Below are 15,856 nucleotides of genomic sequence, written 5' to 3'. Positions count from 1 at the left end.
CAAACAACCTATCATGCATGTCATTAGAATGTGGGAGGTTCCCGGAGGAAACCCATGCAGGCACGGGGAGAACATGTAACCTCCACACTGGAAGGCCGGAGCCGGGATCCAACCCACAACCTCAGCACTGTGAGGCCACCATGCTAACCAGTCGTCCCCCGTGCCGCCCAAGATCGAATCGAGGTTAATAATCCATACAGTTTATGAACACTTGCACCTGTCATTATGAAGCAGTGCAAATTTGTTGAAAAACTTACTTCACTTGCACCTAACAATTTTCTGAGTCTCAGACTTAAAACTGAAAGTCAGCAAGGAGTTTTAGAATTTTACTGGAATAACAGCGCTCTCCTGTCATTTTGATTGTTTCATGTAAGGTTGTGAAGGATTATAATATTTTAGTGGCATTATGATAGGAAGTCTGTTAAGCATTTACATGGCAGGACATAGAACTTTAACATTAGCAGCTTTATTATATTGGTGTAAATCATTTATCAAATCAAACTAGAAGTGATTGTATTTACTGCTTTTATATTGTTCTCTGATGTTATTCATGTATTACTCCGTTTAATTGTGTTGTGTAGCGTAGACTGTTTATGATCTATGCTCCTCTTTGCAGTGCAAAGTTTGCACCACACACACAAACACACAGTAAAGCTAAAGACAACAAATTTGGCAAAAGACTCCCACTCAACAATTGGAGATTTTATGAAAGGACACTCATACACACCCACACAAAAGACAAGGAAGGTTGCAGGATGCTGAAGAACACCAAGTGGGACCAGATGGAGACCTTGGACCGTGAGGGACCCTATAAATTGTGAGGGCTATATTTTAGGAGCACTATTTTCTTGGCTGCATTCATCCTCCTTGCGAGGATAAGGAAAGTAGCCCATGCAGCTGACTTGTGCAATTTCCTGAACTCCAGAGAATTGAAGAGAATATTCTAACAAATTTTGATCAGTTGAGTCTTTATTAGAGCAATTTCCTTCTTGGAGAAATCTCAGATGTAGATCAGCCTTGAGCAAAATCGAAAGAGGAAACTTTGCCCATATCTACAGCGTCCTCTTGTTTATGTTTTTAGTTTTTCTTCTGCACAAACTGCTGCATACACTTGGGCAACTGTAGTCAAGAGTTGTCGCGTCCCTACAGGTATGTTGTAAGTTTCTACCAAGTGGATAATAAGGAAAAGTTGCATTTTGGGAAATAATGCTTAAAGAATATAGTTGTAGTGTTTTAAATAGTGAAGCATCTCAGACTGTTCTAAAACTTGTGAGCAAGTGTGAGATGACAGTTTTTCTAAGGGTCTTTTTCAAATCTATACAGTCTTCTGATATACAGGTAACATTAGACTGGGGTCAATCGACTGATAATTATCTTTGAAAAAGCTAAATTGTTTATCGTCTCACAAAGCTGCTAAAACAGCAAAATTAATTAGCACATTAAACGGTACCTGAAATAGGTTATACAACTGTGTAGCACCAAGGACTAAATCTTTTAGAAATTAGCTGAGAGTCTAATTAGCAAAAACACCGCTAGAGTAAATTGAGTCCCACCCCTTCGAAATCTCGCGGGATTTGAGATAAGACGCGTAGCTGCAAGGTGGCCCTTTGCTGCAGATGGAGGAAGACGCCACGGAACAGGTCTTCAGTGGTAATACTAAAGGCGCCCGCTAGTCGAAACACCCGGCGTCACTTCCCTCTTCCCACTGGAGCGTGTGGAGGTGCGAGCCTCCTTGGTGATTCCTCCTCGCGCCATCATACTCCGCGCGGGTCACCTTAGCGCTCACGCACCGTCATTTTCCTTCCCCGAAGATGCTACCTGGCAAACGCCGAGCCGCAGTCATGTCCCTGCCGGCGCTGATATTCGGAGTCTTGATGCTGCACACAGTCTCCTCGCAAAACGGTAAGAAATGAGCTCTCCTGGTGGATGAATGACTTGCTGCTAATGTGGCTGCGACGTCGCCTTCTCGTCAGACATTTCATTTGACGTAATTAACTGTGTGTCCGTGGCAAATATCCACATCAGGTCGTCCCCTTTGGCCGCTACGGAGATAAACGGATCTACAATATATTTTTTCAAATGGAGGAGAGGGGGGGCTGTTTTGCTTGCAGAGCGCCTGAAACGAAAGGTCGATAAAAGATTAATAAGCTCCAATCTGTGGAGGCTGAAGTGGGCCACACGATGGGCCTGTGTGATGTCCCCCCAAATGTCCTTTAAAAGTGTGGAGCTGAATACTGAAACGTAAGCCAAGGACAAGTGCTACTCAGAAGCATTCTGGAGAAGCGGTGAAGGGGGGAGGGGTTCTGTCACATTGAAGTTTGCACACACGCACATAGATGTATAGACCTCAGAAGTGAAGCTCTGTAAATAGCATCAGTCCATTTTGCTGCATGCTTCTATTTTTAGAGCAGTGATGCTGCACTGGGATCCATGTCTTTAATGTCCTCTCACTACAATGAATCTTTTAACTCTTTGCTGAGATGCATTGCACCGCACTGCACAAGCACATTGATTTTCCCAGTTCAGACCTACTTGTCCGGATGAACCCCGTGCTCATAAATCTGGTGTCCTACCATCGCCAAATGGATTAAGCAGCTAGAGGTTGCAGAACAGATATTGTTAGTGTGCCTCTTTGCTTGGGGTCGAGGGAGAATTCAGCCCATGACCCTGTGTTGGTATGCAGTGACGTTTGTTTAACTTTATACTGTAGTGCAAGACAGATTTAATCATTTTTATGGCATGTCTATGTACATTCTGCTTTTTATGTTCACTTCCAAGAATATTAATTTATATTCTGTCATTTTGAGTTAGCCAACTCGCATGTCATTAGCTGTCTAGAGATCTGTAAGTGGAGCTGACTCGTGTAGCATGTCATTGCTGAAAATTTACCAACTCTGGTATTGTAAGTAAATAAAGCGGACAGGAAGGGCTGAGATGTCATTCTCTGGCAAAACGAAAGAGAAATAAAAATGTCTGCCTGCATAAGCAAATTGATGCAATGTGGAATATGAGTTAAGCAGCAAAATTTGCCCGTTTTTAGGCATCTCAGCGGGCGGCCATTTTGTCACTTCTGTCGACAGAAAATGACATCACAGTTGCTCAGGTAATGACTGATCGCGGCTCACCTGTTTCCTGAAGCTGAGCCAGGGTTGGCGGTTACCTGAGCCCTGAGCGACTGTGATGTCATTTTCAGTTGACAGAAGTGACAAAATGGCCGCCCGCTGAGATGCCTAAAAAGGGTAGGTTTTACTGCTTAACTCATTTCCCACCAACACAATATTAATCAGAATGCCATTTTTCAACTAGTGCACTTGCATAGATCATATTCTTGTAAAGAATTTTTTGGGAATGAAAAAAAAAAAATCCTTAAAAAAAAACAACTAGTAAGCTTTCTTAGGAAATATCAGTAAACAGCATCAGATAAAGAACATATGCACATGTTCAGTGCCACCATACAGCGCTCTTGTATTTTTTTTCTTGCAAGTCAAAGAAAAAAATATAGCCAGAAGACGGCTCATATGACATCTAAAAAAAACATAATTTGCAAATAGTATTTGCTGCAGTGATTGCGAAACACATTGCTGGGTGCTTTCGATTTTTATCCTGACATTTATTATACAGGTGGCATGCAATACTAAGGTCAGGGAAATACAAATAAAACCTAAGAAGAAATTTCACCAAAAGGCCACAATTAGGACTCAATGATTTAATAAAGAATAGAAATAGAAATAGAAATAGAAATCCCTTTATTGTCATTGTACTCAAGTGTGCAACGAGATTAGAGGGCTCCCCTCTCCAGTGCAATACAACAATAATACAGACAAATATATAAATTAGATAAATAAAGAAGACAGTGCAATGGAATTCAGTACTGAATAGGGCATATAGAAACACATCACAATGCTGTTTTGCGAGGTTAGGGTGGTCTCGTGTGTGTGTGAGAGTTCAGTATGGAGATGGCTCTCGGAAAGAAACTGTTTCTCAGTCTATTGGTCCTTGATTTGATGCATCTGTAGCGCCTGCCAGAGGGCAACAGGTCGAACAGGTGTGAGTTTGGGTGGGTATTGTCATTGACGATGTTGAGAGCCCTTCTGAGGCACCGGGCGGCGTAGATGTCCGACAGTGGGGGGAGAGGGCAGCCAATAATCCTTTGCGCTGTTTTGACTGTCCTCTGGAGCCTCACTCTGTCCGCCTCAGTGCAGCCGCTGTACCAGGTGGAGACACAGTACGTCAGCAGGCTCTCGATGGACGAGTGGTAGAAGGCCAGCAGCAGCTTCCTGTCCAGGTTGAATTTCCTGAGGACTCTCAGGAAGTGCAGACGTTGGCGGACCTTCTTTACCACTGCTGTGGTGTTGTGACTCCAAGAAAGGTCATCGGAGATCTGTACTCCCAGGAACTTGAACGTGTGGACCCTCTCCACACACACGCCTTCGATGCAGAGGGGGGGCGGCAGCGTCTTGTTCCTCCTGAAGTCGACGACAATCTCCTTTGTTTTAGCAGAGTTAAGGTGCAGTCTGTTGTCCTTGCACCAAGTTGTCAGTCTCTTTACCTCCTCTCTGTAGGCTGTCTCGTCACCTTCCGAGATCAGACCGACCACTGTCGTGTCGTCAGCAAACTTGACGATGGTGTTGTTGCCGTGGGCCGGGCTGCAGTCGTAGGTGTAGAGGGCGTACAGGAGAGGGCTCAGCACGCATCCTTGGGGGGAACCGGTGCTCAGCATGAGGGTGGAGGACGTGTAGGGGCCGAGCAACACAGTCTGGGGTCTGTTGGTCAGAAAATCCTTAATCCAGATGCGTGTGAGGGCAGGGAGGCCGAGAGTGTCCAGTTTGGCGACGAGGATGTCTGGGATGATCGTGTTGAATGCCGAGCTGTAGTCCACAAAGAGCATCCTTGCATAGCTCTGCTGTCGTTCCAGGTGGCCCAGCACAACATGCAGAGCAGTGTCGATGGCGTCCTCAGTGGATCTGTTAGCCCGGTATGCAAACTGGTAGGGGTCCAGAGTGGGAGGAAGGCAGTCCCTGATGTGCTGGAGAACCAGCCTCTCGAAGCACTTCATAATGACTGGTGTGAGAGCAACAGGACGGTAGTCATTCAGGTGGACGGCTGGTGACTTTTTGGGGACAGGAATAATGGTGGAAGTTTTCAAGCAGGAGGGGATGACTGCCTGAGCCAGGGAGCGGTTGAAGATCCTGCAGAAAACATGTGACAGTTGGTGGGCACATGCTCTGAGGACCTTGCCTGGTATTCTTGCTTTCAAGTGCATCCCAAGTTTTTTAAGATCAAGTGAGACTCCTGTGTGGGTTTGGAGTCAAGATGAGTTCACTTATCTTTGTGAATAGTGATTTGATAAATTCATTCACATCATTTGTGTATTGAATGTTTTGTAATTTCCATTCTATCCTTTTATTCTTTCTTTTTGATGCAACGTTATCCCGATACAGTAAAGTTTTATGTAACACACAAATAAGGCATCGTTATTCAGATACTGTATAAAGATCACAATAGTGTGCAGTGACCGCACAACTCACGTGGCGCGTTTGACGCATCCGAGGTGGCAGGATCTGTCTCAGCATTTCTGTTTAGCGCCGAGGAGGTGGAGCTAGAGGTGTCTGAATCCGGTCCTCGAAGTCTGCAGTCCTGCTTGTTTTAGATATTTCCCTCCTTCAACACACCTGATTTAAACGATCCTAATCATTATCAGGCTTCTGCAGAGCTTGTTGATGAGCTGGTCATCTGAAGCAGGTGTCTTGTAAGAGGGGAAACATCTAAAACATGCAGGATAACGGTCCTCGAGAACCGGCTTAGGACTCCCATGGTTTAGACTGTTAACATGTACAAGGGTATTTAAAAAAAATAAATAAATAAGGAGGCAATGTTTTACTGTGATTATGATGGTGCACTGACAAAAAAAAAATGGCTAGAGTAGTTCTCTCAGACACAATTTGCATGGCCTGGCTGACTATCCGTCTTCTGACTTTGTTGCTGTGGAGTGCTCCTATGGAAACGATGGGTTGGGAGGGTAATCACCATGCGCCCCCACATTCTCCAGAGACCCGCAGAATCAGTTTCTATAAATCTCCTTTCAATCTCATCACGTATGCCTATAGAGCACTCCTATGAATGCAGCACCCCTCCTCCTACACTGAGTGTGCGGACTCCATCACTTGTTTCACAAATCTTGCATTTAGCTCAGAGATGATGATCATTTTAAACCAGCGTTTGGAAACCCTAATGATATTTTCCCCTCATGGGATGTATGAAAAATGACAAGGTCGCTCAGAGGACGTTTGCATATGAGTTCGGTGTTAAAGTGTTTTTTTTTTTCATTAATTGGACACGACCAAGTGAGATCACCCTTGTGGGGACCTCCCAGCACAACGGAATTAAAACCTCCCAGGAATAGCGCTTGTAATGGCTTCATCACTTCTGAGGTTGACTTTCATTCTTTGCCATGAATTTATTTTATTTTGCTGTCCATTTCTAACATGATGCAAATGTACTTGTTTAATTTCTTTTACTTCCCCCACATTTACATCCTTCGACTGTATGCTTTTTCTCGTGCATGCTGCCCCTTCCAAATCGCCACTGCCAGCGGGCTTTGTGAAATCTCCTCTGTCTGAAACCAAGCTCACGGGAGACACCTTTGAGCTATTCTGTGACGTAGTGGGGAACCCCACCCCTGAAATCCAGTGGTGGTACTCTGAGATCAACCGAGCCGATTCCTTCAGGCAGCTATGGGACGGCGCCCGCAAGCGGCGGGTGTCCATCAGCACGGTGTATGGCGTCAATGCCGTTAGTGTGTTGGGAGTATCCTATCTCACGCTGGACGACATCGGGACGTACGAGTGCAGAGCCAGCAATGACCCAAGACGCAACGACCTGCACATAAATCCCGCCACCACCTGGGTCCGAGCACAGGCTACAATTACCGTACTGCAGAGTGAGTGGTCAGTGTGGTGGAAACATCCTCCCTCTCCTGAGGAAAATACACATTTAAGAGTCCCTGTGTGATTCAGCCTCCCTTCAAACATCTTTAGAGGTCCATTAACTCCCTTTTGTAGGTGGCGTCATCCTAGCGTCCTCGTAGCTCCGACAAACTGCACCACCATTTGTGTTGATGTTCTCTCTCAAGCAGATATCAATTGTCTGTGGATCCAGAGCACCCATAGAACCCTTTGTCTTTCCTTTCGCTTTGGTCACGTTCATTTCCTCCCATTTTCCAGATTTTTGTTTGTTGGATTTTTCAAAAATCGATTTAACTTCAGTTTACGAGATTTGTGTAAAAAATAAAAATATATATGCTCATTTTATCATGAACACAAGCTAGAGGAGGGATGTCAAACTCTTTTGTGGATTACGTCGTAGTTATGCTTTCCCTCGGAGGATTATGACTGTGAAATCATATCATAAATATATGATCACCTTATCACATGTACGCAACAAATTGATAATTAGTTCTGAAATCAGAAGCCCGTAATTATTTTTTTTTGCAGTGATTTTTTTTCTATTTATTTGAATGAAGGGATCAGTAAGAAAAAAGGATTTCAATAAATCATATCTTAGTCTTGACAAAAGTGAAGACAATATGCAAGAAACATAACGTTGACACACATGGTGTGATTTCGCGGGCCACATATGATGTCGCAGGCCGGATCTGGCACCCGGGCCTAGATTTGATGCCTTTGATTAGAGGAACATTCTTCAATAAGTGTAAACTCGAGAGTTATTAAAAAAAGATTTTGATGACAAATTGTCATCGAATTGAACTATTCCACTATTTATAATGAAAAAAGATATCTGGAAAAAGAAAAGGCCTATTTACAATTCTGACAAATTCATTCAAATATGTAAATGACCATAAAAAGGCTTTCTATCAAACCCTGTCAAACTAAGCTGTGCCATGTTGAATCGAATCATAATCCAACTGTCCCTGAATCGGTTCGCACCCCACTTATTGAAAACCATATTGAATTGTGTTTTGTGGTGAGATGCACCCCCCTAGCAAACACAGTTTCAACATATATCAGAGTCTCTCTCTGAATGTTCAGAATTCCAGTTTCCATGTAAATATTTATTCAGCAGAATGAGACCGCTTCGATGAGTTGAATAAATGCCAATCATCGTTGACGCCATGTTGTTGTTCTCCAAACTACTGCCGTTGAGACTCAATCAATAGCGCCGAAACTGATTGAAGCCAATTAGGGACCCCCATTAAGATATGCTTTTAATTAACAATCTATCCCATACAATTGTCAGTTAATTTCTAAATTGTTTCTCATGCCCATCTCTAATTCCAGCATAATTTTCAAACTTGAAATTATTTTCTTCACCCAAGTATAGCTGCAGGGTGTTTTGTGGCGAATGCACATTAAGAGGTTCACCAGTGTCTACATGTCCAAACAAGATAATCAGGATTAATCTGAATACAAACGCTCAAAGCGGGATTTTGCACGCTTTTGAGCTCTAAGCGCCCTAAGCAGCATTGTGGAGTTTATCTTTGGGTCACTCTTTGAAGCCATTTGATTTGCGATCTAAATTACCGGACACTGAATCTGAATGCTGTGTTGAATACACATAAAAGCAGTTTGTCAATCCAACTGTGCTTAATCTTAGTCACCATATTTTTGCCAATTATTCATCCTGTAGCCTTTAAAATTCAAAATGTTTCACATTTTTGAATGCCCCTCTGAGGCCTCGATGGCATTCTTCAAGTCGCCACTCAGTGTCAGCGTCACATCTGTCTCTGTTAATTGACGTCTTTCCCCCAGAGCCATCAATCGCTGCTTCTGAGCACACTTCCCTTCCTGTGGAAGGCCACAGTCCCCCTTTCGCTCTGCAGTGCAACCTGACCAGCAGCGACAATGTCCTCCAGGAGAGCTACTGGATGAAAAATGGGGAGGAGATCCCAGAAACGCGCAGTCCAAATAGGAACACCGAGTACAAGTAAGCGACGCTGCAACTTAAGTGTGCGCATATGTTGCACGAAAGGTTTATTGACATAGCGTGGGTTTTCTTGACATGTGCTTCTGGTCCACAGGCTGAATAAACCGAGAGGAGATGATGCTGGTGTGTACATGTGCGTCTTCACCTTTGGGATGTCTCCTGCCGCCAACACCACCATTGAAGTTAAAGGTCTGTGTTCATTTTTGAACCGTAGGCTTTCTGTTATTATTTTTCCGAGGGAACGTTGCATACAACCAATAAGACTGGCGCAAGAACGTGCTTGGCTTGTCATGCCAGTGTAAGGACCTGCGATTTGTTCACGGGTAGTCGCAGCTCTTGACACCTCCGTCCAACCAGCTCAGTGGCAGCAGATGGTGTCTTGTTTGTGTGATGCGCAGGGATTATGTCTCCTCAACAGCAGAATCTAGTTGCAGACTTTCGGCAGTCATACACTCCTGTGGAGGGAAATTAACGTCACATGAGAGAATTATTGTACTGTTGTACTGTAATGGCATACAAATCCTTTGATGACATTCAAATTTAGGTGGATCATAAGGGGCATGGCACATTAATGCAGACCAAGGGCTACACGATATTGGGAAGATCTACAATATTGATGTTGAAAATAATGATATTGATATTTAACAAGTACTCTTTAAAATTTAATATGAATTTTTTATTATCCAATGACAGAATATTTTTTTTTCTTGCGGCATCACAGTATCGATATTTTTTAAATACATTGTGCAGCTTCAATGACAGATGTTCATTATGATTAGCGCCAGCATTGTAACATGACATTGGCAATGTATGTTTTAATATGTGCAAATTTTGTGATAACAGACCTTAATTTGGTGTGCTATTTTCTTTTAGCTGCTCCTGAGATTATGGGCCACAAGCGTAGCGAAAATAAGAATGAGGGCCAGCGTGCTTTGCTCTACTGCAAGTCTGTGGGCTACCCTCATCCTATCTGGACCTGGCGTAAACTTGAAAACGGCATATATAGGGTATGATGTGTGTTTTTTCTGTACATGGTATAATTTTGTATGTCATTTCAGTCGGATGAAATATGTTACCGTATGTACATTACAAGCCTGATTTGTTCTTTTTTGGCCAGCAACAAATTATCCAGACTTGGAAACATTTTATTATGCTCTAGTAATATATTCCCAACTAAGAAATTATTTAAAAATTTTTGACAGAATCAGAACTTGCCTGTATGGTGCAAGCGTTAGAACAATATTTTATTTTATTTTATTTTATTATTTTATTATTATTTGTGTTTTATTTATCTATCTATTTATTTACACCGGCACATTGTTATGTAACAAAATAAAAACTATTGATCATAATATTGTGTTTAGCTTTGCAAAAGATTTGAAACAAAATTCACAGGTTATACTTGTACATATTGGCATTGTAATTAATGGGTTGCTGTGACTTGTAAATATTTGACAAGAAACCTGGAAAAGGAAGCCTTAGCTGTTCAATATATTAACAATCAGGACAGATTGATCAAAACTTTAAATGCATTTAAAAGAAATCAAACTTTTCGTCACTATTGCACTGTTCCATTGACGCTGCCCATCATCAATATCAGCGTACGTGAACATCTTTATTTCAATTTGACAGGAAATCGACAACTCATCCGGACGCTTCTCCATCAGCAGCAAAGACAATTACACTGAGCTCACCATCATCAATCTGGACATTAATTTGGACCCGGGCGAGTACCAGTGTAACGCCACTAATTTGATTGGCAGCAGTGACGAGAGGTCCGTGCTGAGAGTCCGCAGCCATTTGGCCCCCTTATGGCCTCTTTTGGGGGTGTTGGCTGAGATCATCATCCTGATCGTCATCATCGTTGTTTATGAGAAGCGTAAGAAGCCAGAGGATTTACAAGACGGTGAGTCACCAACACTTTGGATTTATATTTATTTCAAACCTATTTATTATTCTGCTATTTTAAATACAAGTGAGGAGAAATGAATTGTCATGGAATAATAGGAAACACACGATCGAGCTCCAGTTATTCTTAGGAATAGGATACTACAAAATGCACAAAGAGGGTGAGTATATGAGCAATTCCTCGCATTCCTATCCCTGCTGATGGGATTGTTGATGGTAATAATGTATGGCGCTGCAGTGTCTCTGCCGCAGAGCAGTTAGCGTGCCGTACAGCAATGCAGGGAATTGGGATGCTTCCCACCACACGCACACACTTGTAGAGGCAAGCGAGGCCAGTGTGGCCTGTGCTCTGCAGTCGCCACAAACCCTCGACACGTTCTTGGGATATTCCTTTACCTGAGAGACCAACATGGTCACCTGACACGGCTGTGCCTGCGTTCAATAATTCAGCCTGGTGAGATTGAGCCACAATGTTGCTGGAGGTTGCACCTTGTCAGGACAATTCCATGCATTTAATATTCATGAGGAAATGGGAGACTGCATTGTTGTGGAGATGGACATTCTCAATGATTAATAGTGTCGCAGGAACTTTTCATGCTCCAGGCTGCCGTTTACGCAAGTGGTCGATACATTCAGTGTTAAAATCTGCAAATGCCCACGTGGGATTTTCAAATCCCGCAGTTACCTCCGTTCTTCTGCTGTATAATAAATGGTATTCTGTCGACCTTTGACTTTCAAACTGATTTTTTTTTTATTATATTGCCATTCTGTATGATTGTGTGATTCCTCTGTGACTATCAGTCACTGAACGTGACGACGTTTTCATTAAGGTTCATTCGTTGAAATGAATGAGACAAAGTTAAAATCTTGACTTTTTATATTACTTTTCTACAAATACGATTAATTTGCTGCATGAGCCAGGAATAATGATTTTATGCATCAATTGTTAATAATTACTATTGTAATTGCATTGCCTTAAATGAGGCCAGCTTTCTGAGCTGAATATTTTATTGTTATCATTATCCTCCTTTTCCCCAATTGCCCAACCTAATGCTGAATGTGGTAAGTGTGAGACTGCATGCTTCAGCCTCATCCTCTCTCACTTCACAGGAAAGTTTTGTAGTTGCTCAACTTGGACCATTTTTACGTAAAAATGATGCCGTGCCTGCTTTATTGCACTGTGATTTTTTTTTTTTTACTTCCTCAGTAATTGTGGAGGGGCGGTATTGCTAATACCTTTAGCAACACTACTTGTCTATGCATGAACATTGTGTTGTTGCAAGTTCATCCGCATTTCATTTGTCTGTGAAAATTGGTGTTGTGCTGCATTGGACTGTTAGTAATATTACAAGGCTGCATTTTAAATGTGTTTCAATGATATAAATGAAACCTTAGAACTCAATACACTAGCCTAACTACAATTAAGCTGTGGACAAAAAAAAAAAAAACCTTAAGTCATTCGTCCCCCTTTCTTTGAAAATCTCATTTTTGGTCTTCATTTCTCCATATTTCTCCTCGCTGCTTCAGATGATGACCCAGCTGGACCAATGTAAGTGTGAACGTTTTACTTGACCATGTCACATGTTGAATTTCCTCTGTAGAGCTCTGACCAAGTTAACTTTAAAATTGAACATTTACTAGGCTAAGATAAAGTTCAGTGGAAAATGTCCACTTTTTAGGGTAAAACGAGAACATCATGTAGCGAGATTGACCTAGAAACTGTGTGTATTGTTCCCGCCGTTTTCCAACCAAGGGTTGTGTGATATGATGTGTATTGTGTAGATCATAAACAGAGTTTTTCCATGTCTAGGAAACATTCCATTCTGCATGTGATTGAAATTTGTTCTTTTTGAAAATGAGCAGAATAAATACACATGAAATGTAATGAACATGGAAGCCAAAATCCAGATAAGATTCTATCTAAAAAAGAGTAATGTAAGTGAGTGTTTTTGCAATTATGCACATTTGATTCTGTGAAACCGTTCATTGAAGAAAATCCATTCCACTGTGATACTGTTGCAATGACTTCAGCTACACGGGGACATGATAACCTTGTCATATCACACAGCCTGAGGGTGGCATGCCGAAGACAGATTTTGCTGTGGTGTCGATCTTTTACAGTATTCTCAGCTAAATGTAATGCAGATTAGCAGAGTCTGTTGCTTTTGCAACACACGAGTGTTGACTTTTGAATACACACCATTGTACAAAATGTGATCTGAGAGTGTCATTTACTCCTCACTAAAGGAAAACCAATTCAACCAACAACCACAAAGACAAGAACCTGCGCCAGAGGAATACCAATTAAGCCGTCTGTCTGCAGAGTGAGTATTCAATTATTAAACGGGCCGGATCATCCGCCTAATGATAAATATGTATTACAAGCCCATTGGGACAAATTACACAATGACCCAATGTGTGAAGTTAGCACTGAGACATGACGGGTGGCTGACTACTCTGAGATGTGCTTTCATTTCATTTGCAGGTAACATTTCACATGTATTGACCACGTGAAGGTAAACAACAATGGGATCGACGCCGGTTGTTACGAGAATATGTCTGCCATTAAAAGTGTGGTTGAATGAGGCATGCCTTATGATTTTATGGTGTTAGCTGCGAGATGCTCTTTTTCATTCATATCGTTACGGGATTGTCAACATAACCATTGTTACTGCATGCAAACAGTGACGTGTGTGATTTAGTTGCTCGCCCCCCTTCTTATTAGCTACTTTTACACTTTTACTACTTATACAATAATTGCATGCAAGATGTTGACCCTCTACTTGAGACAGGATTTGGTTTGTATATTTTTTTCCCCTCTCAGAGTGGCTTCGTGTAGATAATCTATACGTTTCTAAAGAGACAAACGCCACATTTCAGCAGTGTAGAAAATGATGCTATCATCAGATATGGCAGTTTTGTACAGTTTTATCATACAGCTGCCTATCATTACCTAAGATTTTATGATAATATTAATATTACATTACAATATTACAATTAAGGGCTTTGCAACGTCCCTCTAAAGATAATGTTTGTGTGTATGTACTGTATGTACAAATCACTATAGCAATGTACTGATATAAATAGTATGATGCACTTAAATGTTGACAATGGGAACCTGTATAAACATATTTTATGAAATCTGTAACAATCATTCTAACATTGTTTTGTCATGACAGTGTGTATTGTACAGCATGGCTTTTCTCCTATGCAACGAATATCCATATCAATATATTGACAAAACATTGCAGCTTTTGATTTTATTTCATTTTTTTTTTCTGTGACAAAGCTTTAAATTATAGTAGGATCGCCGCATAGACGTTGTAGTACACAGCTGCATGGTTTTCTGTACAGCGGACGGGATCGGACAGCCTGCTTCACAAGATCTCGAGTCATTTTTAAGAATAAAAATTTGAAAAAAAAAAACACACACAACCTTTGGCTGTCGATCTGGTTTCTTTGCCTAATTGTACGGTGGCAGAAACGCTCCCCAAAGGTAGGCCAATGGCAACGCCGAAGAGGAGGAGTTGGTATTACAGCGCACTCTAGTGGCGACAACGATTAAGAGCATGTCTGTGATGACTGATGTTGAGAGAGCAAAATGGTGCTTGATATATAAAAGAAAAAGAAAAAAATCGTTTCTTGCCTGCTATCATTTAAACAATTATTTTACTGTATGTTTTATATATAGTTCATATGAAAATACTCCGGGCCTTATTTTATTTACCTAATCTTGGATACAACGATCACTTTCACATCTGATTATTCTCATGTGGTCTCTAAAATCACAACTGTGTTCCAGGCGAGTCAGACATAACCCCACTTTTTTTTAGTTGCCCAACTGTCTAAAGAGGTTCCTGCTATTGTTTTTCCATGTTAAAGCCCTAAATTAGATGTGGACAGATTGAAGAGGTGACGATGAAAGCCCCCTGGATGAAAGTCCGGGGATCAAGCTGTATTATCCCTTTTGGGATTATGGATAAATGGAGGTGAAAAGTCAAACATCCATTATAAGAGTGGTGAGCATGCATACAGGTCATCAGCACACTTGCGCCCATGTATGACCTCAGTCCAACTTTGGGTATAAGCTCTTTGTATTTTCAAGTCAGTAGTCTGAATAACAAAAAAGAAAAAAAACTTTGACACTAAGAACAACTACATAAATTCACTTTGATGAACAGTAATTGACTGTACACTATGTGCCTTTTCAGAATGGAGCATTCAGCATGGCTTTATTGCTGGCTTTCTCAGCTGCACTCTGACAAACAGCTGTCCGTGCTGCACACATGGCACAGAATTAGATGATTAAAGATCGAGTGATCTGCTTAAATATGGAGGATTTGTTGGCCGTTTGTAAGAGACTCTATCCATCAAGTGGCACATGCCTAAAAGCTGCACTATGGCCAAATTAATCTTGCCCAGTACAGTATTTTGAAATCCTAAATAAAGGAAAGAAATAAGCTTCTAATTCTCCAAATCTAACCACACACAGATTTGAGAACTGAAAAGTATTAGTTACTCTTTGCAGACTGCTGAATGTTTCAAGTTTCGTATTGCATTCGACTTGTGCAGTTTTACAATATTACTGAATTAAAGGGGAGGGGCAATCTTAAATCCGATTTTTTAGTCATATTTTGTTCCGACTTTTTAAAGCATTATTTTGCATAAAAAAATAATCTAAAGAAAGTCAAACTTTACAAGCGTATTTAAAGTAACAGTTTAGCATTCTTCAATGTCATCTACATAGAAATCAAAACTGATTTGAGTGTAATTCTGTTCGTAATATGCACCAGACAATTGTATGCTTGCACAGTTTTGAGTTTACAAGCCTGCTAAAAGGTGATGGCTTATAGTAATCTTGTGAAAGTTTTCTTTGAATTTGCGAGGTTGCTCCAATGTCGGCTCTCTGTCCGGCATCCGTTAATCTATAGTGATTCTCAACCATGGTGCTGGGTGAGATCAGCTATAGAATCTCACCTAATTTGTCTGATGATTATTTATATTA

General features: G+C 41.4%; 1 protein-coding gene across 4 annotated transcripts; it reads left to right on the top strand.

The window, feature by feature from the left end:
- Nucleotides 1-1,569: 1,569 nt before the first annotated feature.
- Nucleotides 1,570-14,285, top strand: LOC148334983 (neuroplastin-like). 4 transcript variants are annotated; one of them, XM_088298540.1, is made up of 9 exons: nt 1,570-1,902; nt 6,593-6,940; nt 8,769-8,943; nt 9,038-9,132; nt 9,817-9,950; nt 10,576-10,849; nt 12,391-12,400; nt 13,099-13,175; nt 13,337-14,285. In XM_088298540.1, exons 1-8 carry the CDS (start codon nt 1,812-1,814, stop codon nt 13,157-13,159), a joined length of 1,188 nt encoding a protein of 395 aa, XP_088154666.1. In that variant the 5' UTR covers nt 1,570-1,811; the 3' UTR covers nt 13,160-13,175; nt 13,337-14,285. The 4 variants fall into 4 exon arrangements, with proteins under 4 accessions (XP_088154666.1, XP_088154665.1, XP_088154668.1 ...); XM_088298539.1 differs by having other exon boundaries at nt 12,379-12,400; XM_088298542.1 differs by lacking the exon at nt 6,593-6,940 and having other exon boundaries at nt 1,576-1,902.
- The last annotated feature ends 1,571 nt before the right edge of the window (nt 14,286-15,856 follow it).

Source organism: Idiotropiscis lumnitzeri, chromosome 6 (genome assembly GCF_059441095.1).
Source record: "Idiotropiscis lumnitzeri isolate Australia: NSW breed Sydney's pygmy pipehorse chromosome 6, RoL_Ilum_1.0, whole genome shotgun sequence".
NCBI lineage: Eukaryota > Metazoa > Chordata > Actinopteri > Syngnathiformes > Syngnathidae > Idiotropiscis > Idiotropiscis lumnitzeri.
The sequence above is the reverse complement of the archived record's forward strand: the minus strand, read 5'-3'. Positions and strand labels throughout refer to the sequence as shown.

Bases quoted from the DNA above. Each gene is read 5' to 3' on its own strand.
- LOC148334983 (XM_088298539.1), top strand. From the start codon at position 1,812: ATGCTACCTGGCAAACGCCGAGCCGCAGTCATGTCCCTGCCGGCGCTG. The intron at 1,903-6,592 runs GTAAGAAATGAG...CGCCACTGCCAG, and splicing joins CACAGTCTCCTCGCAAAACG to CGGGCTTTGTGAAATCTCCT. The intron at 12,401-13,098 runs GTAAGTGTGAAC...TCCTCACTAAAG, and splicing joins GATGACCCAGCTGGACCAAT to GAAAACCAATTCAACCAACA.